This window comes from Tursiops truncatus, chromosome 1 (genome assembly GCF_011762595.2).
Source record: "Tursiops truncatus isolate mTurTru1 chromosome 1, mTurTru1.mat.Y, whole genome shotgun sequence".
Classification (NCBI taxonomy): domain Eukaryota; kingdom Metazoa; phylum Chordata; class Mammalia; order Artiodactyla; family Delphinidae; genus Tursiops; species Tursiops truncatus.
In genome coordinates this window covers 5,072,497-5,099,429 of record NC_047034.1, presented here as the reverse complement: position 1 = coordinate 5,099,429, position 26,933 = coordinate 5,072,497, and the positions used below count along the sequence as shown (strand labels likewise).

Here is a 26,933-nt window from a genome sequence, read left to right as displayed (position 1 = left end):
CCTGGCCCTTCTCTTACCCTTAAGGGCATGAAGTGAAGATTCACACTGAAGTGGAGTCTCCTCCCACCAGTGAAGCAGATCTTTCCATATAAGGAAAAGGGAAAAAGAATGACGTAGCAAGTAACCAAGAAGGGGAAAGAAAGGAGGGTCAAGGAGAGAGGGGGGCGTGGGAAGGGAAGGAAGAATCAAGCCAAGAAGCGTTTGAAGAGACAAAAGGAGGACCCACTGAAAGCGCCGTCCTGAAAACCAAGATGAGGTGGAATGGCTTTTTGCTTTAAATTAATTATATAAGAAGAAGGGGAGCATTCTTAGATTATTTTCCAGGAATGCTGCTTCTCTACCAAAGCCAGCGCGTCAACTTGGGAATCTCTCATCGTTTTACCTTTCTACTTAATACTTAAGGGAAATGCGTGTAATTCCAATCCCTCTTTGAAACTGATACCTTTTTTTTTTTTTTTTTTTTTTTTTTTGCGGTACGCGGGCCTCTCACTGTTGTGGCCTCTCCCGTTGCGGAGCACAGGCTCGGGACGCACAGGCTCAGCGGCCATGGCTCACGTGCACAGCCGCTGCGCGGCATGTGGGATCTTCCCAGACCGGGGCACGAACCCGTGTCCCCTGCATCGGCAGGTGGACTCTCAACCACTGTGCCACCAGGGAAGCCCTGAAACTGATATCTTTAAAAATATTTGGGTGTGAGGGAATTTCTGAACTTATTTTGACAGCTAATGAAAATTGCATAGCTCAGAGTGGAACTATCCCTGACCGCCAGGAATTCATGATCTCACATCTTAGTCACCTGTATTGATGTAGAGATGCCACTGTGCATGTTAGCACAGCATTAGTCATAGTGAGTCGCCAAAGCTGATAAAGTCAGAGGATTTTTTTTTCCTGCCCTGTACATTTTTCTTTTGGTGAAGAGTTCCCCTTATTTGTGTTTTCTTCCCCCCAACTCTTTTTATTTTCTTTTGTTTCATACAGAATTATAAACCAATTCCAACAGATTGGTTGGGTTCCTGGATGAACTTTGTGAAAGAATTTTGCAGATATGAATTTTCCATTTATTAGACAATCAGCCACAGAAGTGCTACTCAGTATAACTGCATTCAATTTCTATTGCTACCTAGAGTTATAATGACATGGCGCCATACATAGTAACACTAGTCATAAAAAGAATGTTTCCAGATAGACTGGACCACACTGTGTAGGTATGTTTTTGAAGGTCAATTAACTGTCTATACTTAATGGCTGCATGCATGTAACAGTAAACATCCAAATGAAAACTGAAAGTCATAGTTTTCCAGATGTTTTACCTATGAAGCCAAGCATCTGGAAATACAAAAACATCTGGATGACTGACTGTACTTATCACTTTTCACCCAGCCATTTTGGCATCATGCAGACGTAGACCAAATCACTTTTTTTTCCCATATCAGTAGCAGTGAAAAGCTGCAGTAAGAATCACATTGCTAAGTAATATTAAGAGTAATACAGGGCTTCCCTGGTGGCGCAGTGGTTGAGAGTCCGCTTGCCGATGCAGGGGACACGGGTTCGTGCCCCGGTCCGGGAAGATCCCACATGCCGCGGAGCGGCTGTGCCCGTGAGCCATGGCCGCTGAGCCTGCGCGTACGGAGCCTGTTGCTCCGCAACGGGAGAGGCCACAACAGTGAGAGGCCCGCGTACCGGAAAAAAAAAAAAAAGAGTAATACAAACAAATCAAATAAATCTAAAGTAAATAGTTGTTTGAACTGAAATTGTATTTAAGTTATTGAAACACGTTCTTATACATGCATCAGGATCACTTTAAAGCTAAAGCATTTGAGCGACATTGTTATAAATGGAGCTGCAGTATTTAAAATAATGGTTTATAATGTATTTCTTAAGGATTAGGAAATAACCTAGGTGTATAACAGATGAATATATGAATTTTATTTGAATTATGAAATAAAATTTAGGAAAGTGTTAACAAGTTTTAAACCACTGGTCTGGCTTTATATGTTAATAGTTTTCAACAAATACAGATGACTAAAATACCAAAGGACATAATCCGAAGGTGTTATGGAGAGGTGGGTTGACCAGGAGGAGACAGGAATGGCAGAGACACTGTCATTTACTAACTATGGGACACAGGCAAGTCAGTGCACCTTAAATGTGTTGGGATGGAATAAAAGAACACATGTGACATCACCTCACCCTGCATGTGCACATTGTAGCTGTGTGATAAGTGCCAGTTGCCGTCTGCGCAGAGAGCGCCACAGGAGCCCACAGGGATGGATCATTTTGGGGTGAGCAGAGTTCTCTCTTAGTCCTGATCGATCAGTGTCATTTTAACGGAGTGCTAACACATTATAGTTTCAGTTGCTACATGTGTTTAAAAATAATTATATAAAACTTTAAAAAAAAATGTATCATTTTTATCTTTCATATATTCTTAGAAAGTATTTAAAAAAGAGGTTTCTGTTATTGTATTATTTTACATGGCAGAAAAAAAGATACGAAAACATTGCTGAAAAGCTGTTTCAGAGACAGAATGAGAACACAGGTCTCCACCGGACGGTTCAGTGCTCTTTCTCTTGACCTTTCTGATACCAATGAAAACAGGTACGGAAAATCTCATTCACAGACTGGGTGAGAAATAACCTCAAATGGCAGGCCATTTACCTGCAACAAATACTATTCCACAACTTTCCATCTTTAGTGACATAAAATTTAAGTTCTTTTTCCTCTCAGAAAACAATCAAATTTACTATGCTGGCGTCTCTTTTCACTTCCGCATTTGTAGAATCTAGTCACAGTTGTAAATGGCAGGTGGTGTTAGAATATCCTATTGTATTTTCTATCAGGAAAGAGGGCACAGTATCAATCAAACTACTAAAAACCTCTGAGTTATTTGAAAACTCCTCAATATCATTTTAATAATTTATTACCCTGGGTCATAGGCACAGGAATAAAGATTGACAAATATAGGTAGCCCCCCTTCTGTGTCTTTTAAAACCTATGGGAAAATTTGATTGTGTATCTGATACTGTTTTGGCAGATTCAGTAGTTTGCTATCTCAGTGTGACCATTTTTGTAAATCTTAAACTTGGTTTGCTTAGAAAATAATCTTCACCTACTATTTGGGCAAGGGGGTAAATACAGATTTTTTTAAAATGTAATGTTACCTTAAAATGAAGTAGCTTCTAATAATACCACTAATTACAACGAGTTTAAGTCAAATTGATTTTCTATTTAAAAGCAGCATTTTACAGCACTATAGAAAATGTAAATATTTCTGTGCAAAAGGGGCACTTAAGGAAAGAATTGCACATCATATTTGTACAATAAATTTTGTGGAAAGAACAAGTACTTTTTTTTTTTCTCTAGCAAACAGTATACACCAGGTACTATCATAAACATTTTAGAACACACTGTAATTGTAATAATTATCCTATGGGGTAATTACAACTATTGGTCCCATTTTTCAGGTGAAGAAACTGAGGTAAGGAAAGGTTAAGGAACTTTCCCAAGGTCACACAGCTAAAAAAGGCTGTGCCAAGATCCCAACCCAGGCCATTTGGCTTTGGAGTCTGAGCTTTTACCCACTGTTCAATATGACTCCTATTAAAAATAATCTAAAGACATTGACCGGTCCCCTTCAGGCTTCTAACAGAAGTACAGTAAACAATTACTTTGTCCTAAGAATGATTTGTGTCCTCGGACCAAAAAGCCACGAGCTGTTGTATGCAATAATTCTTTGTAAGTGACAGCTGCTCTGCTTTGTGAACGTCCCACGAGCATGCCAGAAAGTTAATATCAATTACAATTAAGGAGGAAAATTATTTGGGGCAACACCACGTTTCACAAGAGCCTTGCTAAATAAAGCATTGACAAAGAGCGAAAATATTAACGCTTTGCTAAAACTTTGCCTTTCTTTTCTGTGCCGACTTTTTTAAAAGGTGTAAACTGTGAATTGGAAGTTGATGAATGTCGGTCCCAGCCCTGCCTCAGTGGTGCAACCTGTCAGGATGCTGTGGAGGCCCATTTCTGTGACTGTGCCCCTGGCTTCCTGGGTGCTGGCTGTGAGCTCAGCACTGATGAGTGTGCCAGTGGGCCGTGTCTCCATGGAGGGCTATGCGTGGATGGAGCCAACAGGTACATTTTCTCCTACATTTGGGTCATTGGCTTGGAGCGAACTCACTGACCAGAAGCTATTGCACCAGTCATTCTGGTGAATTTGGAGATCTCACATCCTTGGCTTAAAATGTGCAGATTGCTTTTTATACTTTAAATATAAAAAAGTTGTGACATTCACATTTTATTAAAATAATGCAACCTTTGGACGCCATCTGTCTCAGGAGGGAGCATTTTCTAAGTCATTCTTGTAATAGTTTTGAACTGGTTCTGTTACAGAAAAGCGCCAGCCTTCCAAATCCATGAAACAAATGGAATCTACCTTCCGTATCTTTTGTAGATGCAAAAACAAAGCTAGAGATTATTCTATATGTGAATATAAGATTGTATTTATAAAATAACAAGCATATAAATCAAGTGGTGAAAAATAAATCCTTTAGGAATTTTATATAAACAGTGTTGGAAAGGGTGTTGATATTAAATTAATTATATCTTGAATTTCTAGGTGTTTGGAGAATTGAGTGAATACTTTGAAGACAGCAGAATGATGAGAAGTAGCCATGTAATTCTGTTCCAAATTAGTCTATCATTGGCTTTTCAGTAAAAACAAAAACAAAAATAAAACAATAAATTACACCTTAATATGATGCATATAAGAAATTTGGGTAATGGTAGTTGAATTCATATAAATATTTTTGAAAGAACTTTCTAATACTTATTTAAACCACAAGCATCGAGTTATTAAACACTTAAGTTTTAACAGCATTAAAATTTAATATTGCCTTGACACATCCTTCAGCGGCTCAGTGGACAGCAAGATGGGCACTAAAGCTCCCCCTTTACAATAAGGAGTCTAAAGTTCAGGGAAGTTAGGTGACCCCCCCATCCCCCCACAAATTCACACAGTTAATTCTTTGAAAAAGGAGGCCTAGAATTGAACTTTCCTTTATTTAATAAATAAGATAATATATCCCAAATCTGAATTTTAAAGTGAATCAGACTCAAAAGGGCAGCAATAAAAGGCACGTGTGCTTCATATATACCCAGGAAAATAATGTGATTTTAAAAAGAGCAAAGTGGTAGAACATTTTTTTTTTTGTAAATTATAACCATTCTCCACGTCTTGCCTGTGACTTTCAGTTACACCTTACACCCAAATGATTCTCCAGTGGCATGAATCTTCAGGCCTGGAGACAGGTAACTGGGCAACACATAGATCAGAAAGGCAGTTTCCACACAAGCGCTCCAGACAAAAGGAGGATGCTCTCCCAGCCATGCTTCACTGTTTCCAGAAAGCATCAGAACAGAAGGCACACAACGCTTGTAATGTCTATGGAAATGCAAACAGAGCAAGGCTGAACCTGCCAGCTTTCCTCTCTTCACCTGAATGCGTGCCATGAATAATTTTTCTATTGTATCCACATCTCTCTTATGACCTAATTTTTGAGATCATCGCAAGGTCAGCAATTACAGCCTGACTTTATTTTCCCACAGCAAAAAATTAACACATTTGCTATGAGGAGCGTGGGAAAGTCAGAAACTGTACCCCATGAAAGGTTCTTGCAGACAAAGGAAGATTCAAATGGAGACTGATTCCATGACTTGAGGTCTACTAGCCAGCCGTGACCACAGGGCTCTTGTCTCCAATGTCTTACACATAGTAGATTTGTAGTAGGTATTTTTAATCAAGTAAATGGAATAGTGAATAGAGGATTTCTGGCTAGCAAAATTATGTGTAAAAATTATAGTCACTTATATTTGCTAATATTTAAGTTTCCTTAGTGAAATCTTAATATCTGTGTTGGTGGTAAATAGACACACAGCCGTGGTGAACAGGACTGTTACTCTTTATACAATACTAGGTATCCCTCCCCCCAGACACTCATTTTATCTAAGCTGAGTGTGCAAGCCCATGTTTTTGTGATACTAGATCCTCGAGGAGAGACCGTCTAAATTGAAAGCCTATTATGATAAAGTGAACAGTTCTCCCCAACAGATTTGTATTTTAGGTCTGTCAGATAATCCCACTTAATCAGTGAATGATTACAAATAGCAAGACTAAAATATTCTTGTACTCTGAAAATAAGAAAACATAAGTCAAAATTTATATAATGAGAATTTTTCCTATTTTTTTCATAATTTATTGTTTCATTTTTCATAAGGGACTTCTTTTCTGGGCTCTCTATATAAAAAAGTGCCTTGATGATATAAATCAGTTTCTACTGCTTCACAATATTAACAACTTTATTTGGTACTATTCAGTAGTTTTATTCAGTATTTTCTGCCCTTTGGCATGCCGTGTCCATTCTTTATATGCACATTTAATTACGCCAACAACTCTGTCACAAAGGTACCATTACCTTCAATTTACGGGTGAGGAAATTGAAGTATACAATCATGGTTTCCCAATAATTTTGATTGAAAACTGTACTGTAAAATTTTAAAGATAAAAAGCTATTAATATGGAAGCACATAATGCTTTCAGGCTTATAGAGATGATTCCTCAAGGTTTTTGATAAGTATTAAAACCATGCCATGGGTCTGGGGTTGATGGACAAGTGAAGAGACAGGATAACAATATTTGATCTTAATATGACCAAGAGTTGATGTGACAATTTCATTTTACTCTCCAGGTACAGCTGTAACTGCATGGGTAGTGGATTCACAGGGACACATTGTGAGACCTTGATGCCTCCATGTTGGTCAAAACCCTGTCACAATAATGCTACATGTGAGGACAGTGCTGACAATTACACTTGTCACTGCTGGCCTGGTAAGTGACAAAATATCTTCCACCATTTTTTTTTTTTTTTTTTTTTTTTTTTTTTTGCTTAGAATAGAAACAAATCGCTTATAGCAAATAGAAACTAAAAATTCTTCTTTCTAAAGGTTTAAAACCAACTCTTTCTTCTAGTTATCATTGTTTAATTTAATTGTATTCTTCAGTGCTCAAACATATCTACTGCTACACTATACATTGTCTGAAGTAGGTTACCAAGCTGCCCAATCATCAGAATCTTCCGGAAGAAACACAGAGGAAAAAAAGTCAGTGGAAGGGTCGATTTCAGCATGGTCTTTGTGGAGTAAACTTCACTGGAAGATGCTTCCTTTTCCTCCAAGATGTTTTCCTTGACACCTAGAATATATTAAAACCCATGAAACACTATTAAAATCCTAAGTGCTTGTATTATAATTCATGGAGTCAGTGTGATCATAATGGTCCCCATAAAGGGTGTAGGATGGTATTCCAGAAATGGGTGTATTCTCCTAGCCTTTTATAATGTAAAAGACAATACAAGTTACACAACACATAAACCATAACTAAAAATTACACTTAAAAGGTAATTAGACTTGAGTGTAGAGGTGATAGCAGAATCAGGAGGAAACAGTATGTAATACTTGAATCAACAGGCCACCCATAAATATTGATGTTAATTTTGGCAATGAACCTGCTTGACATATTTTAACCTAATTCTTACTAGGATTTTATTGCTAGAAATGAAAGAGCATTTTATCTCTCTTCTTTCTTTCTTTCTTTCTTTTTTTTTTTTTTTGCGGTAAGCGGGCCTCTCACTGTTGTGGCCTCTCCCGTTGCGGAGCACAGGCTCCGGACGTGCAGGCTCAGCGGCCATGGCTCACGGGCCCAGCCGCTCCGCGGCATGTGGGATCCTCCCAGACCGGGGCACGAACCCACGTCCCCTGCATCGGCAGGTGGACTCTCAACCACTGCGCCACCAGGGAAGCCCCTCTCTTCTTTCTTGATCCATTGGAAAATACTGATAAATTTATGATTATTTAAAATCTAGCTGTTGCAAGCTTGCTGATCATCTGCCCCCTCCTCCCCACTCACATTACTGTCTGAGGAAAGGATGACCCTGTGGCCGGGGAGGAGGCATGGAGACCAGGGTCAGTCCTGTCAGTAGCAGCTTCTGATGGAAAGACATCTCATTGCCTGAGGCACGTGTAACACGCTTTGGTTAAATGCATTTTGTAGGTAAAAACAACGCAAACATAAAAGTATAAAAGGAAGTTTGGAATTCTTCTGTGGCTCAGAAATCTATGTATCTCATGTGTCTCCCCACTTCCAGATAACGAATAGGGTATATTTTTATCCTTTGGTCATTGGCTCTGGTCAGTAGGAAACAGTATGTAACACTTGAATCAACAGGCCCCCTGTAATACTGAATTTTTTCCAAAACATGTTATTCCACATTCTTGTCATCAACCGACACTCAACACTCAATCAACACTCTGGGCAGGACCTCAGTCCCTAAGCAGGGCATGGAGCAGACAGCTTGGGAGCAGGACAAGTCCACCATTTGTTAACCAAGTAAACTAGGGTGAGTTACTTCTTAATTCTTAAATTTCTCATCCGCAAATGAAGGATAAACAAAAAAACTACTTGTAGTGGTGTTGTGAGGGGTAAAATTATAAAAATAGAGCCTGGCACATATTAGGTACTCAAAGAAAAGGCAACTATGTATTACTACACACCAAGCTCTACACCAGGAGGTGGAAATTGTGTATGAGAGGTGGTTTCTGTGCCTTAAAGGCTTTGTAATGGAGCCAGGCAGTTAAGAGGAGCTGCCTAAAAAAAGACCAGTATGTTGCACAGCAAAGCCAGTCCTGGTCTTTTTGTAGGCAGCTCCTCTTAACTGCCTGGGTCCAATACAAAGCCTTTAGGGCACAGAAACTAACATGGTATTGTGAAGCAATTATACTCCAATAACAATTTATTTAAAAAAAAAAGACCAGCATGTGTTCCATACATTCAATCCACATGGATTTCAGTGCCATGATTCCTCATATGAGGAATCTGGCAATCAGAAAGACATGGCTCCTCCTTCCAAGGAGCTTAAATTCCATCTGGGATACAGTGTGAAAAAAATGTGTACAGTACAATTTTGTGTACAATAAGAAGCTCTAATAAATTCTGTAAAAGGGATTAAGGAGAGAAGAAGTTCAGGGGTGGCTTGACCAAGGAGGCACCATTTTAGAAAACTTGAAAGATCACTAAGCATATCCCAGAATTGTACCCACCAGCTGTGTGACTTTGGCCATGTTACCACTCTGAGCCTCAGTGCCCTCATCGATAGAGAAAGCAGAGATGATGATGATAATATCCACCTCATAGTGTTGTTGTGGAGACAATTCCAGCAATATAGAAGGAGCTCCCAGCTCAGCCTAGACCATAGGGAGCACTTGATAAATGTCAACTAGATACTAAGATTAGGAGATTGGCCATTCTAGACCCTATGGCCAGCACGTAGCAGCTCATTACTTATTTAAGGATAGAAGAGAGGAAGAGAAAGAAGAGGGAAAGAAGAAAGGGCAGCAGGCACACGTGGAAGAGAGCATGTCTAATTGTGGAACTTGGAGTGGTTGCTTAAAATGCTGGACTACACAGGGCTGAGGGTGGAGAGATGGGGCTGGGGAGCAAGATGTGACTGAAGCTGGGTCATAATGCTGTTTGTGTGCCCTGCAAACTACAGGGCAGAGAAGTGACAGAATCTGACCTGTTAATTTAAAAACAGCTCTCTGGCACTTTAGTGGAAGGTGATTGAGAGAGATAAGGCTAAAGGCAGGGAATCTGGTGTGAGTTCTGCAATAGTTTAAATAAGAGATAAGCCAAATGGCCGGAACAAAGACCATAGTGGTGAGGGTGGAGATGAGGGGATTGATGGCCATGAGAGCACTTTAGGAGGTAGAGATGATGTGGGGATTGAGAAAGGGACACCGATTTAGGACAGTTCTACTTCTGAGTTTCTTGGGTCGCTGGATGGACGGTGATTTTGCCTAAAGAGAAAACTCAGAATGTCTTTGTACCCAATTCTCACAGTTATATAGAAAGAGAAGATTTAATGCTACAAGCTACTCCATATCTAAGAAAAGGAGACCATTCCTTTGGATCACGAGACCACTGCCACTGAGCACGATGGCAAGAATCCACTGCTGGAATTGCCCAGGGTCTTCATTTCAAGAGTAATTAATTACAAGAAGGGTTAGTCACTTTAAATGCCTATCTTGAAAGTTTTCCTGTTACCCAGAAAAGATTGGGTTTGTTTTTTTAAAAAAAACATAATTTAAGAACCCTGGGGTCTTGACTCAGCATCATATTGTTTCTTTGTACAGAGTTTTACAGGAAAACTTGTTAAATCTATTCAATGTAGCCTTGATTGGAGGAATCTATTTATATACATGGTTAAAGGGTACAGCACAGCCCCACAGGGCCCCAGTGGTGGGGACAGGACTGGTAAGACTATAAATCAGAACCTTCCTAATGTTCAGGATAAGAATAAGACAATGCATGAGCCGGAAAGCCAGAAAGGACTTATGAAGGTTCTAAATTACTTCCTAACCTGGCCTGTGTGTGAGTCTTCAAACTTAGAATGAGAAGAAAATTGAAAATAGTCAGAACTTTCGTTAGTAAATCGACTATAGCACAAGTTTTTGTAATGGCTTTGTGACAACCATTATTTAGTGAATATTTGTAGATCCGTAAGTATGAAATAGAAGCACTTAAAAAGTAGACATTCAGGCATAAAAGACTGAGGGTTCTGGGGGAGGGTCACTACCAAGGATTGTGGGACCTTGATCTGACATGTGCTTTTAGTTTCCTTTTTGACTCTTAAGTTTCTTCTTCAGACCGATGACAAAGACCCCAGGGGTCAAATGTGACAAAAGTATTATATTGTTGAGCAACAGAATTTATGTTGTGCTTACGATCTGACATAGGTCCCCATTCAGGTTTTTATTAAAATTACAAAATAAGCGATTACATCATATTCTCATTATTTGCTTATTACGAGTTCATCAATTCTCTAGTTTATCTGCTAAGCTAGGATTATCATCTAAATTGTTGATTAGAACTATCTGAATCTCATTCAGACATTGATTGAAGGCCTACTACTCAGGTGTTGCTCTGTCCTGGAGTGGAGAATAAAAAACAGTCCCTGCTTTTGTGAAGCTTACAGTCTGTTGAGGGAGAAAGCTATCAAATACATCAACAAATGAAAGCTATATATGTAAATAAATTTTAAAAGATAACTATAAAAGTAAGTACATAATATCAATCATTGTAAGACAATGAAAGGAAAGAATTGGGTATATGAGAGAAAAAAGGATCTTACTTAGATCTGACCATGAGGAAAAGAGAACGTAATAAGAGATGGAGCCTGAAAGCTTAGAGTTATCCAAGCACAGTCTTGGAGAAGGGTTTTCTGGAGAGGGAACAATGTTATGAAGGCCCTGGGGTAGAAAACATTCTAGGGACAGGAATGCAGAGATGGGATTAGGGCCAGATAATAAAGGGCCGGTCAGCTTAAGGATTTTAAATTTTATTCTGTGTGAAGAGGGAAGCCATTGAATGGTTTTAAAGTAAAGAAATACCATGATTTGATTTATAACTTTTACAACTCTGGATTGTAAATTTAACGTGGATAGACCGTGCAAGGGAGTTCAAAAAGCAAGTTGCAGAAGGATGCGTGCAGTACAATTCCAGTTATGTTAACACACACACAATAAATATATACATATATAGTTTTAACAGGGCATATGTATGTAACACCAGAGGAATAGTTCTGATAGGGACTTTTTTTATATTTAATATTAAAATGTTTTATAAAGTACTAAATCATTCATGTTTTATTGTTTTTATTCTTGTCCCTAACAAAATGACCCAGCTAAATCCATTCAAATACAAATCACTATTTTATTGTCTCACTGAGTGTTAAGAAGCAACCATTTACCTTTACTTTGAGTTTTAAGAGAAGAATTTAGGGTTGGCTATGTAGATCCTGCTGACTTTACAGCTATTCTCCGGAAAAATATATCATTTTTTTTCCTTGCTTAACATTCAAACAATTGGAATATTTGATGAATTGGAGTCTAGTTAAAATGTCCAGGTTAGATCAAGGTTATCCAGAAGTTCCTTGTTCATCCAATCTTTATTAAAAGCATTGATCGATATTATAGGAGTGACTCCATTGTTACTATTACTCATGTTCGTGGAAGCCTCCCTTACCAGATCCCTTGCCAGCTCCTTGAGGGAGGGCCAGCACCTTGTTAACTGGTGCCAGCACAGTGGCCAGCCTCCGGTCAGGCACATACTCTATGGTTGAGGGGTTTTGACTCAGCAGCTTCTCTGAACGTTTATCCTGCAGGATACACGGGGGCCCAGTGTGAGACCGACATCGATGAATGCAGTAGTAGCCCCTGCCAGTCTGATGGGGAATGCGTGGAGCTGTCTTCAGGGGAAGGGCATGGGCGTCTTGCCCAGCTGCTGTCTCTATCCGGCCACCCCGAAGCCTCAGGTTACATCTGCATCTGTCCACCTGGACTCACAGGTGAGGCCCAGGGCTGGGGAGATGCCTTGACTTTCTAGCGTTCGATGGCAGATCACGCATTCAACCAAATTGTGGATGAGCAGTGAGATCTGTGCCATATAACCTCTGTTGCTGTGGTGCAAAGGGTCCCCCTTGTGGGCCTGAAAAATACCTCATGTCACATATCCTAATTCCTCAGATCATGAGGAAAATGTTAAAAATAGGGATAGAAGAGGTGTACGAAAGGGGAAATACCTGTATACATTATCCTGGGAATTAGAAGCTGACTCAAATTCTTCACCTTATAAACAGAAAATGTTGGAATTTTTATGTCATTATATTTTATAATGATGTTACATTTTATGTTATTCAAATTTGCTTAAATAAGTTAACGTACTTATATTTACACAGAAAAATTATCTAGTCTCAAGTAATCAACTATTCTATAGCTAAAGTTTTTCCCTATATCAACTTTAAATGACTCTAACTTGTTCTACAGCATTCTTACTCTAAAACGCAGAGGAAATGTGCACGTTTGTTTTCCAATGAACAGTTGTGTTTGTGTCTGCTCCCATTTCTGAAAATTTTCAGAAGTTTGGAGACAGTCCCGTATTTGGTAATGAGTAGCAACTTACCTGCAATTGCATGGATACCACTGAGAAAACTAATTACAACCTAGATTTCTATCTTATTCTTTTCTCAATAGATCCAGTGATATCTGAGGAAAATATTTCAGCTGCTATCGGGGATTTCTGAGAAAAGAAAATAAGGAATAAGAAAAATGGGGGAGGGGATCTATTTATTTGATGGCAATGTTTGCTGTAAGGTTGCTGTAAAAGATTTCCTTATTCACTGTCCCCTCTACGAAAAACACACAGGGGAAAAGCCTCTCCAGTGTCAACATCAGTATAAGTATTGTTTTTCCTGAATAGCTTCTAGCTTGCATGCTTTTTCCCTTAGTAAATGTGTGCAAACAAATCTTGATAAATGAAAAAAAGCATGAAATAAATCTTGTAGTACATCACATTTCCCAACAATGTAAGATACCAGAAATCTTATAGGTAAAAGTGGTTTCTACAAGCATATATGTTTTTCTGGAATATATTTCTGTATTTACCCTACCTCTGAGATTACTTAAATTTCCTGTTTCTGTTTCTTACATTTGTCTTTTTTTTTTCTTATTTTTTCTGAATTGTTTGATCCTGGTATAGTGTAAGTATTTTTGTCAGCTACTTTAAATCCCTCTTGGAACAAGGTAAGGGAGTTCTAAAATTTTTTATTGGGTTTAGGGTTATAAAGAAGAGATTCTATCAAAGTCAGAGGCCATTGCTAACGTTGCCTTATCAGATAAAAGAATATGGTTGACCAAAGAATCTGCAGATCCAAACAGGAGAGGCAGTGAAATGTTCCAGGGAAGTGTGTTGGCCTTAATTTCTGAAGAGCAGCCAAGAATGACTATATGAGTTAAGAAGTCCTGGGCTGCCCCAAGTATGGCTTAATGAAATTGCTTATTTTCCACTCGTGTGAATTCCAAAAATGGGTTCTCATAATCAATTGTCCTTCAAATAGTGATTCAGGGTCACAGGTTCCTCTCTTTTTTTTCCATCTTCAAAACGTGGTTTCCAAGTTTACCATGCTCTGTTGCAACAAGCAACTGGTGAAGGAAAGACAATGGAGTGTGGCATCTAGAAAGTTTTTTATGGCCCTAAAAGTGGTGACTATGTCTTCTACTCACATACCATTGGTCAAATTTAGTTTTAGGACCACATTTAACTGCAGCAGAGACTGGGAAATCTAGTTTTGTGGTGTACCTAAAATAAAAAGAAAATGGGCTTCATGAAGAGTTATCCACTTTGTCTTCTCATTCTTTTGACATTTTCTTTGGCAAAGCAGAAGTTTTAAATTTTAGTGATGTTTATCAATTATTCCTTTCATGGATCATGCCTTCAGTGCTGTATCTAAAAAGTCAACTTACCCAAGGTTACCTATCAAGAGGTTTTCTCCCATGTTATCTTCTAGGTGTTTTGTAGGTGTTTCTTTTTGTATTTAGGTCTGTGACCCCTTTTGTGTTAATTTTTGTGAAGGGAGTAAGGTCTGTTTCTAGTTTTATTTTTCTGCTTGTGGCCACCACCGTTTATTGAAAAGACTGTCTTTGTTCCATTGAATTGCCTCTGCTCCTTTGTCAATGATCAGTTGTCTATATTTACATGAATCTGTTTCTGGGTTCTCTATTCTGTTCTATTTATCTATTTGTCTGTTCTTTTGCCTGTACCACACTGTCTTGATTACTGTCTTGAAGTCTTGAAGTTGGGTAGTGTCAGTCCTCCAACTGTGTTCTCCTTCAATATTGTGTTGGCTATTCTGGGCCTTTTGCCTCTCCATATAAACTTTAGGATCAGTTTGTTGATATCTATGTAACAACTTGCTGGGATTTTGGTTGAGATCTCATTGGGAAAAACTGACACCTTGACAATATTGAGTCTTCCTATCCATGAACGTGGGATATCTCTCCATTTATTTAGTTCTTTGATATCTTTCACCAGGGCTTTGTACTTTTACTCATATCAATCTTATACATATTTTGTTAGATTTATACCTAAGTATTTCATTTTGGGGGTGCCAATGTAAATGGTGTTGTGTTGTTAATTTCAAATTCTACTTGTTCATTGCTGTTATGTAGAAAAGCAATTGACTTTTGTATATTATACTAACCTTGTACTCTGCAACCTTGCTATAATCATTTATTAGTTCCAGGAGATTTTTTGTCAATTCTCTCATATTTTCTACATAAATAATCATGTTCCTGCCTTTTAAAAAAATTAACATTTGCATGGTATGCCTTTCTCCATCCTTATACTTTCAACTTACTTATTGAACTTGAAGTGAGTTGCTTCTAAATGGCATATTAAAAAGCATATTATTGGGTCATGCTTTTTCAAAATTATGCTGTCAATCTCTGCCTTTTAATTGATATATTTAGACCATTTACCTTGAAGTAATTATTGATTTATTAGGGATGAACTCTGCCATTTTATTATGTTTTCTGTTTGATTTCTTTGTTTCTCTTTTCTTATCTTTCTGTAGGTTACTTGATCATTTTTTTAGGATTTCATCTTGATTTATTTATAGTATTTTCAGCTGTATTGTGTAGTTTTCATAGTGGTTGTTCTGGGTATTACAATATACACATGTAATTTATCATAGCCTATTGGTATTAACATGTTACAATTTTGGGTGAAGTGGAGGAAAACTTTATTTCCACTTAGGTCCCTTTGTCTTCCCCACTTTAAAATATCATTGTTTTGAGGATAAGATAGTATTATAATTCCTATTTTAATCATTACATATGATTTAGAAAACTCATGCAGAGAAGAGTGTTCTATTATATTTACCTGCCCTCTCCATTGTTCTTCCTTTCTGCCTTTTGCCTCAAGATTCTTATTCTACTGTTTACATTCTGTTTAAAGAACTTCCTTTAGCCTTTCTTTAAGAGTAGGTATGCTGGGACTTCCCTGGCAATCCAATGGTTAAGACTTCACCTTCCAATGCAGGGGGTGCAGTTTCAATCCCTGGTTGGGAGCTAAGATCCCACATGCCTCAGGGCCAAAAAACCAAGATATACAGCAGAAGCAACATTGTAACAAATTCAATAAAGACTTTAAAAATAGTCTACATCAAAAAAAAAAATCTTAAAAAAAAAAAAAGAATAGATGTGCTAGTGACAATTCTTCTGGTTTTCCTTTATCTGAGAAAGTCTTTATTGCCCATTTGTTCCTGAAGTGTAGTTTGTTGAATATAGAATTCATGGTTGACAATTCTTTTCTTTCAGCATTTGAAAAATTCTACATCGCTTCCTTCTGCACTCCATGGTTTCAAATGAGAAATCTGCTATCATTGAAATTGGCAGCTTTTCTCTGGCTACTTGTAGAGAAAAAGTGTGGTAGTGATAACACCTTCAACTCTGTCTTTAGTTTTCGGAATTTTATTTATGATGTGTCTTGGTGTCAATTTATTTGGGTTTTTCCTATTTGGAATTCACTCAGCTTTTCAAATCTGTGGATTTATGTCTTTTGCCAAATTTAGGATCTCTTTAGCCAAGTTTTTCTTTGAATGCTCTTTCAGCCCTACTCTTTTTCTTCTCCTGCAACTCTGATAATATAAGTTTTGTGTCTTTTGCTATTTTCCCACAGATTCCTGAGGTTCTGTTCATTTGTTTTTCTCTCCTTTGTTTATAACGGGTAAATTCTATTGATCTGTCTTCAAATTCACTAATTTTATTCTCTTTCTCTTTCATCTCCTCTCTACTATTGTACCCATCCAGAGAACTGATTATTTCTCCTATTTTATTTTCCAGTTTTATAATTTCCATTTTTTGTAGCATCTAATTCCTTGCTGATAATTTCTATTTTTCCTTTCATTTCTATTTTTCCTTTTATCTACCTTTCCTTTTTATCTCAAGAGAATTTGTAATTGCTTATTAAATCATTTTATGATGGTTACTTTAAATCTTTGTCAGATAATTCTAAAATCTGATCCCGCTCAGGTTGAGTTGATGACATCAGTTCATTTTCTTTTCTCACTCAAGTTGTGGTTTTCCTGATTCTTGGTATGATGGGTGACTTTTCAGTCGTATCCAGGACATTTTGGATATTATGCTAGGAAACTGTTAGTCTTATTTGAATTTTTAAAATTTTAGCGGGCAGTCACCTTTTTATTTTGGGCAAACAGGTCATAGCCCACTTTTGCGGGCTATATAGGTCCAATAATCAGGTAGATTTCAGAATTGTGGCAGTGTTAGTTTAGTCTGCTTGGTATATCTGGTGCCACCAGGGCTCTCACTGATCTCTGCTGAGGATATAAATGACACAGTTTACTTTTTTGCAAGCTATACATATGTGCAGTTCTATCACTTGTTATATTAAAATAAATTTCCATCATGATGAAAAATATAATTGTGAATAATACATTTAATGACAGAGCTCCATTCAAAGAAACCATTAGAGTTGTTAAATATAGCTACAAACATTTCCATTTTTTTAATTATAATTAAGGATGTATTTGTTGCTCTTTACTACATGTACAGTTATGTTCCAAATTAAAAATGGTTTTGGTTGGATATTGAATGCAATTTTTTAGCTTTTTTATAATGTAAAAGTGAAATATACCAGAGTAGAAATTAACTGAGGGTCCCTGAAGACAGTACTCAGAGAGAGAGAGAAATAAAGAGAGCTTAAAGCCATGGAAAATGGGAAATAGTGAAAACATGGGTAAAAGGGGGCAGAGAATCCTAATGAGAGAAACCAAGCCCCTCTGAAGGGGGACCAGCTTTTACCAGGGTTTCTTCTGGGACTTTCAACAGGTAAGGCAAGTTGAGCCCACAGAAACCAGAAGTATTATTTGATAAGATGATTGAGAAAAGTCTGAAGATCCATTTAGGTATTTTAATGATCAGAACTGAAACTTGGAAACTCATGAGCCTAGATGCAATAATGGTTACTCTTCTCTAATAATCTCAAAATCATTAAAAAATATTCTTTGGCAAAATATCCTTACATACTGCCATAGCCAGTTTGTGCCTATAGCTGCAATGCTCAGCTTGAAATGAGAATGGCGCATAAACACTTGATTTAAAGTCTGTGCATTTACTTAAAACCCACATATTCACATAATTTTAATGGCAAACTAAATAATTCTATAATTGGAGAAGGCCTGTAGTTGAAAAACACTGTGCAGTCCAGTCCAAAGCTGTAAATTATCTTTATTTTGTATGACCATCCTTGACCGCTACTAGAAGGAATGTTGGCTGCTTCTTTCTATCATGTTTTAACTTTTCACTTTGGGGTACTGGACTCAGTTCTAGGGATATAATGATGAAAATACATGGTCTCTTCCCAAAGGAAAGTGAAAGAGCGGGAGGAAAAAGATGCACAAGAATACAAGAGGGTATGATAACTGTCACAGTGAAGCCATAAAAAGGTACAGTCAGAGAAATCAGGAAAGAGGACCTATTGCTATTTTTGCCAGATAGAATTTAGTGGAAATTATGAGAATCCAAATGACTTGGTAGTTTTTTAATACAAATGATCATGTTGCTTCTAAAAATTAAGAAAGGATCTCATGACCTGTGTGCTTACCCTTGAAGCATCGTGTTCTAACCAAGTTAAATTGGAAACAATTGACTCATGTCTTTAATGTGAACATTTTGTTTCTGTTTATCAAAATGTGATAGTGATAATACCTTTAACAAGTTTCCCAACTGCTCGTAAGCCAAGTCCAATTTTCAGCTCTAACTTTCACTCACCAACTCCAATTAGCATTTACTCCAGCAAAGAGCAACACCATTGCTGGTCTCTGGAGTGCTTCCTTGTTGCCTCTGAGGTGGAGATTTTATTCTGCTTCACCCATCTGCTCTGTGCATGGGAAGAACTGAGCGGTGCAGCAGGGGATCCTGTGATGTCCTGGCTTCAAACCTTAGGCAGAAATAGAGGGGTTCTCAACAGTAAACACCCTGATGAGTGCCACCTGGCAAAGTGACTGTTCATGGGATCTCTCGTTCTCAGGTTCATCTGCCTCAAGCACAATGTTGTTAAAAATGAAGTGTTCACTTTTCCTTAAAAGTTAAATCCTGTCATTCTACCTAAATCCAACTAAAATAGGCACATAGGGCCGAACATGTGACATTGAAAGCTTCCTGTATTCGTGAAGCAATGAAGCAAGCATATGGGGCAGTCAGCATCTCCTGCCTACAGAGAAATCTTCCATAGAATTTGTTCATTTGTTGTTTTTGGCTCGCTGTTCTTAGAGATGCACTTTTTTCCTTACTTACAATTTCAAGTTTGAGAGTGTAGATCTTAAATAACTTGAACAGATATTAGATACACATATAAAACTGTAACCCTAGAAGAGCCAACTTTGCTTCCATCCTTATTTACTTAATAGGGCATTTATTAATATTAATATTTTCAATAGATTAATCCAATTCATTTACCTTTGCTTTTACGATGAATATTAACATCTATAAACGAAACTCTTTTTAGTACATATGAGCACATTCCTGCTTGTACTACTTTTGATTCTGCTCTCTTAGCTACAACAATTAAGAAAGGTGTGTCACCTCCTTATACATAGATTGATTTTGAAAATCATGTTCATTATGCTTACTACCTACTATCAAAAAAGATATTATATCTAATAGGGAAATTTAACAGTCAAGATTTGGAAGATCAAATGCAGATCAGATCCAGAGATGGACATGTCTGTGAGACCATCAGGACGGAGACAGGGAACAGCGGCTTCACGGGCTGTGGCTGCTTTATTAGGTTAGCATTATTTTGTTGACTTACCATCAAACAAGCTAAGGCAAAGCTCTCAAATGGATAATCAGCAGACAGATGTCAGTTCTCCACATCAAGGATTCTGGCCAACGTGTATTTGAAAGAGAAAACAGTTTTCTAAAGCTAAAGAATAAAACCACTGCAAATCCTTCACCAGGAAATTCATAATTAAATTCTCAATAATCCACATCGTCATGCCACAGGCGCTGTCCTTGCAACTTGGATTCTGTTTTTGTGTGAGAGATGTGGGCCTCCACCATTTCTTAGACCTGTAAGGGAAGTACCATTCTCTAGTAATAGCCAGGGATTGTTAGAACAAGGACTTGAAACAGATGTTCAGAGAAGAGGTTGAAGATACTAGGAATTGTGCTTACAGGAGCCCACACGGCAAGCCTGCATATAACCAGGCCAGCTGCGTGTTTGCTGCTTGTGAGGATGGCCATCTGGAAACCCCATTCTGCTTCTTGCTGTTCAAGATCCCCCAGAGTTTCTTTAAGCATGCTAATCTTTAGAAAGAGCAACATTAGTGACCGCCAGCTGACCAAATCAAAGATTATGGCATTTACCAAAGTCCGCTGCTGGGATTGTTTATTCAGAACATTGTCTTCTGACATTAACACGGAAGACTCTTCAGAAACACCCTTCTCCCCCCGCCCCATCCGCCTCCCTGACCACCTCCACGTACACATTTGTCTGGAGCTTTACTCCAGCCCTGAGCAGCTCAGGTCCCAGGCCTCAGGAAAGCATCCAAAACCTTAGATCAACCAAATCTCTGACTAAAGGGTTGCATCTCTTTTTCCCATGAAAGATTTTGTTATACCTGCTCTTGGTAAAAACCACCCCTCCTTCCGCAGTGGTCCTCTTCACCTCTTCCTAGTCAGCACTCAAGCAGCTATTCTTGAAAAGGCTGAAATCAGAGCTGACTGTAACTTCCTCTGAAGTCCGTCAGGAATGGTCTCACCGTGACTTACCAGTCAGCTTACCTCCATCACTCACAGATGTCCCAGCACCCCAGGTCTCTTCATTCCGGCCCATCAGGCCCTAGTCTCTGATGCCAAAATGCTCTGGCCATTGCCTAATTTCACCTGATTTCCCATCCTTTTCTGAACGTCCCACTCTATGCTAAAGATCTCAAAATTTATTATAAACTCAATTGTCACTCTCCTCAACCTCTTTTTCAAACATTTCTTTCACCTACGTGCTTTAGCTACAATCTAGCTATATTCTCAGGGTACTATTCTTCTGCAGCCCTCTCAAATGGCAGTTGTTTTTTATTCTTCTCCCAAATCCCATGTTCAACTGGTCCCCAAAGTCAACTCAATGTCCTTTTCACTTTATTTCTACCTCTAAGCAACTGCTCCTCCCTCTTCATTCAAATCCCCAACTCATTTGGAAGCATATGTCTTCATATACGATGGCACCTACTGCTCCTCCTTATTACAATCCTCCTCCCACCCCCTGACACCTTCACTTTAGTCATTGAAGATTTTAGTATCTTACTTTCTTATCATTCTTGGAGACACCCATATGGAATATCCCTGCAAACCTTATTTCCCAGTCATTTGACCTCGTTATTTCCAAATGACTCTGACTGCCACCCGGCAACTTCTACCCACTTCTGTGGTCACAGTGTAGACCTTATTGTCACCAATAACTCACTAAAAACCTCATTTTCCATCGTTCTATTCTCTGACCATAACCTCCATTTCTCCAGTTCACTTACATGCCAACACTTTTTCATTGCACCTAGTCAGTTGTTCCAACCAATTTTTTATTCATTGCCTCACCCTCTGTCTCAGCTAAGACTTCAGTCTAGTACTGCAACTATTTCCTTGCGTATAACCTCAGCTCCCCAGATCCTGTCTCTCTCCATTGTACTTACCTGGTAAAAGTACACATAAGATTAAACCTCACACTTCATCTTCTGCACACCTACAGATAATTTGAGTGCGGCTGGAGAAAAACTCACAACTCACACACTTAACTGATGAATATCACTTGATATTTATGACCACAAATTTCCAGGAGACTCCTAGCCCTTAGAGAACACTTCTTTTCGAGGTCTACTTCCCAAGATGACCTTTTTATACTTTCTCTTTCTTCAAACTTCCATTACCTCCTCCCTCTTTGTTACCCTCAGTTATCATCAGGTTTCTAATTTCACTCAGAGAAGAACCACCTCATATTCCGTCCACTAAATCTATTGGATCTGAGATTTGATTTTATCCTACTTACAAGTTCATAACTTAGTATGTTACTGCTTCATGGATGCTGGCAGAAGACATAAGGCTTTTGAGTAAGGAAAAAAAATCAAATATACTTCAATGAAATTTTTTAAAAGTCTGTGCCACCTCTTAGTGGTGCCAGCAGCCTTATCAGAGAATAAAGGCGTGTGGAATGTCCTTTGTTTATCTTGACTATCCGTCCATTGTTGGGGGCCTTTATAAGAAAAAAAAATGCTACTGTCAGATTGCAGAAGGCCTGGAAAGCTGAAAACTAGAGTCAGCTGATCAGAATGGAACAGCAACAACATAACCTGAAAATGTATCTCTAGTGACAAGGTGCCAATGGCAGTCCCCAGGGAGAGTCAGAGATCCACTAGTCGATTTTCTAAGAGGAGACAGGAAAATGCTTCTCTGTGGAATGTGACCTCCTTCACTGCTGGACTATTGGACCAACTGTGGCAGGAGTCAGAGCCTGGCACACAGTGGTCCTTCTAGATCATAGTCATGTCTTCCCTGATGGTTGACCTATTGTTTTGTCTGGTACAAGAATGGATCCAGGCAGTGATAGCAGTGATCTGGGTGGTTCAGGCTTGATGGGCATCTTGATTTAGCCTCATCAGACAATGGGCCCTTCCCCTGGTGATCCGTGTGACTGGACCAGACTGTCCGATGGGCATTTGAAATTTGCTTCCACAATTGAAGGCCCTGAAGAGGAGGATCTTTAACCAGCCAGCCTGTGGTCTTCCAAGTGGCAGATCATTAACTGTAGCCCAAGAACTAGTAAAAACATAAAATGCCTGGTCCATAGGACTGTTGTCTAAGGCAAGGAGGACGAGCTTTCCATTCAGGCCATTGTGCTGACCAGACCTTATCTCAATCAGCTTTCTGGAGTTGTTGGGGCATGGATGACCAATGCTTTCCCATGAACACCATCAGCCTTTAACTTGGTCTGATCAGGCCCAGGCATAAGAGGATCCTAATCTCTGTGGATGGAGGGCCCCATTGAGTAAGTGGTTATATTCAAGGTAGTTGAATGGGGAATAGTTTTTTTTTCCCCAAAGGAATGGCTGCCACATTTTCATGTAAAACCAAAATGCTGCCAAGACCAAATCAGCCGTGATCTTGAATATATCATTCACGTTTGACCAACAGGGCCTGAAGGTCCTCTCCATATTTGCACTGAAGTCCAGGTTGACCATTCGAAAACGGGTCTGTCATGTCCGGGAGTCGCAGGTTGCCATGAATCAGGTGCAGTCAGTTGCAACAGAGATTAGTAGCTGCCTTTGTGTGTGTCTGTTTTCAGAGGGGTGTAATTGGATTAGACCAGGTATATTATACAGAGAAACAGCCTCTATCAATTCCCCAGCATCTAAAGCTCTGATACTCCTTTCTCCTCCTCAGATTCTACATTGTTTCTATTGCACCAGCCTGGAGGGGACAATACATGTGGCAAACCCTAAATGGGAGAAACCCCTCTGACACTTCTGGATTGGGGAAGTGCAGGCATAGAACCCATTATTTCCATTATATGTATGGATGTGGAAGCCACAGCTGTGCATCGATTCAGCCCAGGGTTCCCACCCATAAGGTCACTTTATCCTTTTCCTCTACCAGCCCCATCCAAACTCCATGCATTGAATTTGGATGCCATTTTTATCTCAGGAACACAGACTAAGGACTGTAACCCATGGTGACTTAGGAGATAAAGCAACAACCACCAAAAAACCCACACAGTCTCCCAGCTGGGAGTGCAGGAGTGCTAGGTGGGGGGAGGTTTGCCCTTGAGGAAGAGGGTGGAGGGTTGCCGGAAAGCTGTTCACCCAGTTTGGTCCTTACTCCAGGAATGGAGTCCAAGCGCCAGAGCTACTCCCTCCCCAGGGTCTCCTGATGTCTGGTGAGCCCCTGGGCTGGGAGGCCCCTTTGTTTCTGCCCTTTGCACGCCCTGCCCTCTGCCCTGTCAAAGGAGGCTCACCAGGCAAGAGCAGCTCCACCTCTTGGTGAGACAGTGACTCCACACAAATATTCTGTGTGGACAGGGATATTTGTCCTTAAAGCAGCTGAAGTCATGTTACAGGGGGAGGGAGGTACCAAGGGTCATGCAGGGAGACAGCAGGTCCACACCACACAGTACGTTTTTGCATCATTCAGTTTCAGTTTCATGTGACTGCTTGTGACTCATCCAAACCAATCTATAACATTTTGGTCTATCTGAGGTTCTGTACTGAATAGCAAGGTCCTCATTGTTGACAGAATCTATTTCAGCTTCCAATTCTCCTTGACTCAGCAGCACACACCTGCTGCCACTCAGCTGGAGCTGTGGGGCTTGCTGCCTGTTGCCAGGACAGCATCCTTTCCTCCACCTGCCCAGGGAGATCTGGCAACCACCAGGGCATCATTTGGGGCTGCTTATTTTAACGCTACCCCCTGTTGCTCAATCTTAGGTAGGATGGTGCAGGTCCCCTGCTTTCCTGTCTCACCCATCACTTGGGGGAGAGGCCAGAGAGTCCTGCTCTGTCCCTGAACCCATCCTGAAAGGCCCTTGACATTCTTCTTCCAGAAAGCTGTGTCTCTGTCAGCATCTCATCTTTGTTGCCATAACTGTTGGGTCTGAGATTTAATTTTATCTTCCTTATAGCCAGTGAGTTAGCCTGTTGTTTCATCGATTCTGGCAGAAGACATAAACCTTGGGTTAGAGACAAAGGACTTTATTACTCACAGCACAGCAGGCAGCTTGAGCATTGAGTTCACATAGACTTTGCCAGCATGCAACTCTTACACGGATGTGAGATGGGCTCAAATGGACGGGGTGCATGCAGTGAATGTGCATCACACAGGGGAGCAATCACTTGGGGAATCCACTGCTTTTATAGCAAGCAGCAAGCCAGTCTGACTTTTATCCCAAAGGGAGATGTAACCTCATCCCTCAAAGTTCCTTGCTGCAAAAACCAATGCTAAGTATTGGCCCAGGTAAAGAATGGTTAGGGTCTTGCATTCTTGGTACACCCATCAAGAATCTGCAGGGATGCTGAGTGCCAGGGGCAGACTGAGTCTCTACCACCTACTTATTTACCTGGGTCCTTGCAGGCACAGGAGGGAGGCCAGGGAGATCAGGAGAAGCAGGTGGGAGGGGCCCTCTAGGAGGAGCAGGAGAAGAGCGGAGGGTGATTGCCCCACCCACTCAGGCCCAGGGATCCGGCTGAGCTCCCAGGACAGTCCCCTGCCCTCCAAGGCCCCCCCTTCCTCTCCACTCCCCCCGGCCGCATTGGTCCTGGGGGCATAGGAGGGAGGCTGGGGAGATCAGGAGAGGCAGATGGGAGGGGCCCTCCCAGGCCCCAGACTGGAGGAGCAGGAGAGGAGAGGAGGGCGTTTACCCTGCCCACTCGAGCCCAGGAAGCCTGCTGGGCTCCCAGGTGAGGTACCCTGCCCTCTGAGACCAGGGGTGGGGGGCACACCTGGGCCCCTTCTGTTCCTTGAGCCTAATCCCCACCCCCCCACAGCCCCCAGGGCCTTTTCCAGCCCTGTGGGTCCTGAGCATTGGCCCCGCCCACCACCCAAACCTCACCCTTGCTTAGGCCCCACTCTCTACAGCCAAGGCCTTTCCCACCTCACTTTTTTTTTCTCTTTTCCCTCCTCCTCTTTTTTACTATTGTGGTACTGATGTACCTTCTGCTTGTTGATTCATCTATATTTTATTTTTACATTCTTTCTAACATATCTGTTAGTTTCCTAGTCTAATTTTATTTTTTACTTTGTTATTGTTCTCTCTCTCTTTTTTTTTTTTGCCACCCCATGCGGCTTGCAGGATTTTGATTCATGAGCCCGGGGTCGGGCAGAGGGTCCTGCAGTGGGAGCTCTGAGTCCAAACCACTGGACTAACAGAGAACCTCAGACCCCAGGGAATATTCATTAGAGTGAGGTCTCACAGAGTTCCTCATCTCAGCACCAAGACCCAGCTCTACCCAATAGCCTACAAACTCCAGTGTTGGAAGCCTCAGGCCAAACAACCAGTAAAACAGGAACACAATCCCACTCATAAAAAAAAAAAAACATGAGGTGGCAAAAAAATATGTCACAGAAGAAGGAACAAGGTAAAAACCTATAAGACCAAATCATTGAAGAAGAAATAGGCAATCTACCTGAAAAAGAATTCACAGTAATGATAGTAAAGATGATCCAGAGTCTTGGAAATAGAATGGAAGCACAGATTGAGAAAATACAAGAAATGTTTAACAAAGATCTAGAAGAACTAAAGAACAAACAAACAGAGATGAACAACACAATAACTGAAATGAAAAATAACTAGAAGGAATCAATAACAGAATAACTGAGGCAGAAGAACGAATAAGTGAGCTGGAAGACAAAATGGTGGAAATAACTGCCGAGGAGCAGAATAAAGATAAAAGAATGAAAAGAATTGAAGACAATCTCAGAGACCTCTGGGACAACACTAAACACACCAACATTCGAATTAAAGGTTCCCAGAAGAAGAAGAGAAAAAGAAACAGTCTGAGAAAATATTTGAAGAGATTATAGTGGAAAACTTCCCTAACATGGGAAAGGAAATAGTCACCCAAGTCCAGGAAGAACAGAGAGTCCCATACAGGATAAACTCTAGGAAAAACACACCAAGACACATATTAATAAAACTAACAAAAATTAAATTCAAAGAAAAAATATGAAAAGCAGCAAGGGAAAAACAAAAAATAACATACAAAGGAATCCCCATAAGATTATCAGCTGATTTTTCAGTGGAAGCTCTGCAGGCCAGAAGGGAGTGGCAGGATATACTTAAAGTGATGAAAGAGAAAAACCTACAACCAAAACTACTCTACCAAGCAAGGATCTCACTCAGATTCGATGGAGAAGTTAAAAGCTTTTCAGACAAGCAAAAGCTAAGAGAATTCAGCACCCCCAAACCAGCTTTACAACAAATGCTAAAG

At 39.9% G+C, this 26,933-nt stretch overlaps 1 protein-coding gene across 1 annotated transcript in view; it reads left to right on the top strand.

Moving 5' to 3' along the window:
* CRB1 (crumbs cell polarity complex component 1) overlaps window positions 1–26,933 on the top strand; it is a 267,592-nt gene that overhangs the window by 141,075 nt on the left and 99,584 nt on the right. Inside the window, exons 4-6 of the mRNA XM_019920459.3 lie at window positions 3,936–4,131; window positions 6,744–6,883; window positions 12,273–12,455. Of these exons, the coding sequence (XP_019776018.1) occupies window positions 3,936–4,131; window positions 6,744–6,883; window positions 12,273–12,455 (519 nt within the window). The remainder of the gene's footprint in view (window positions 1–3,935; window positions 4,132–6,743; window positions 6,884–12,272; window positions 12,456–26,933) is intronic.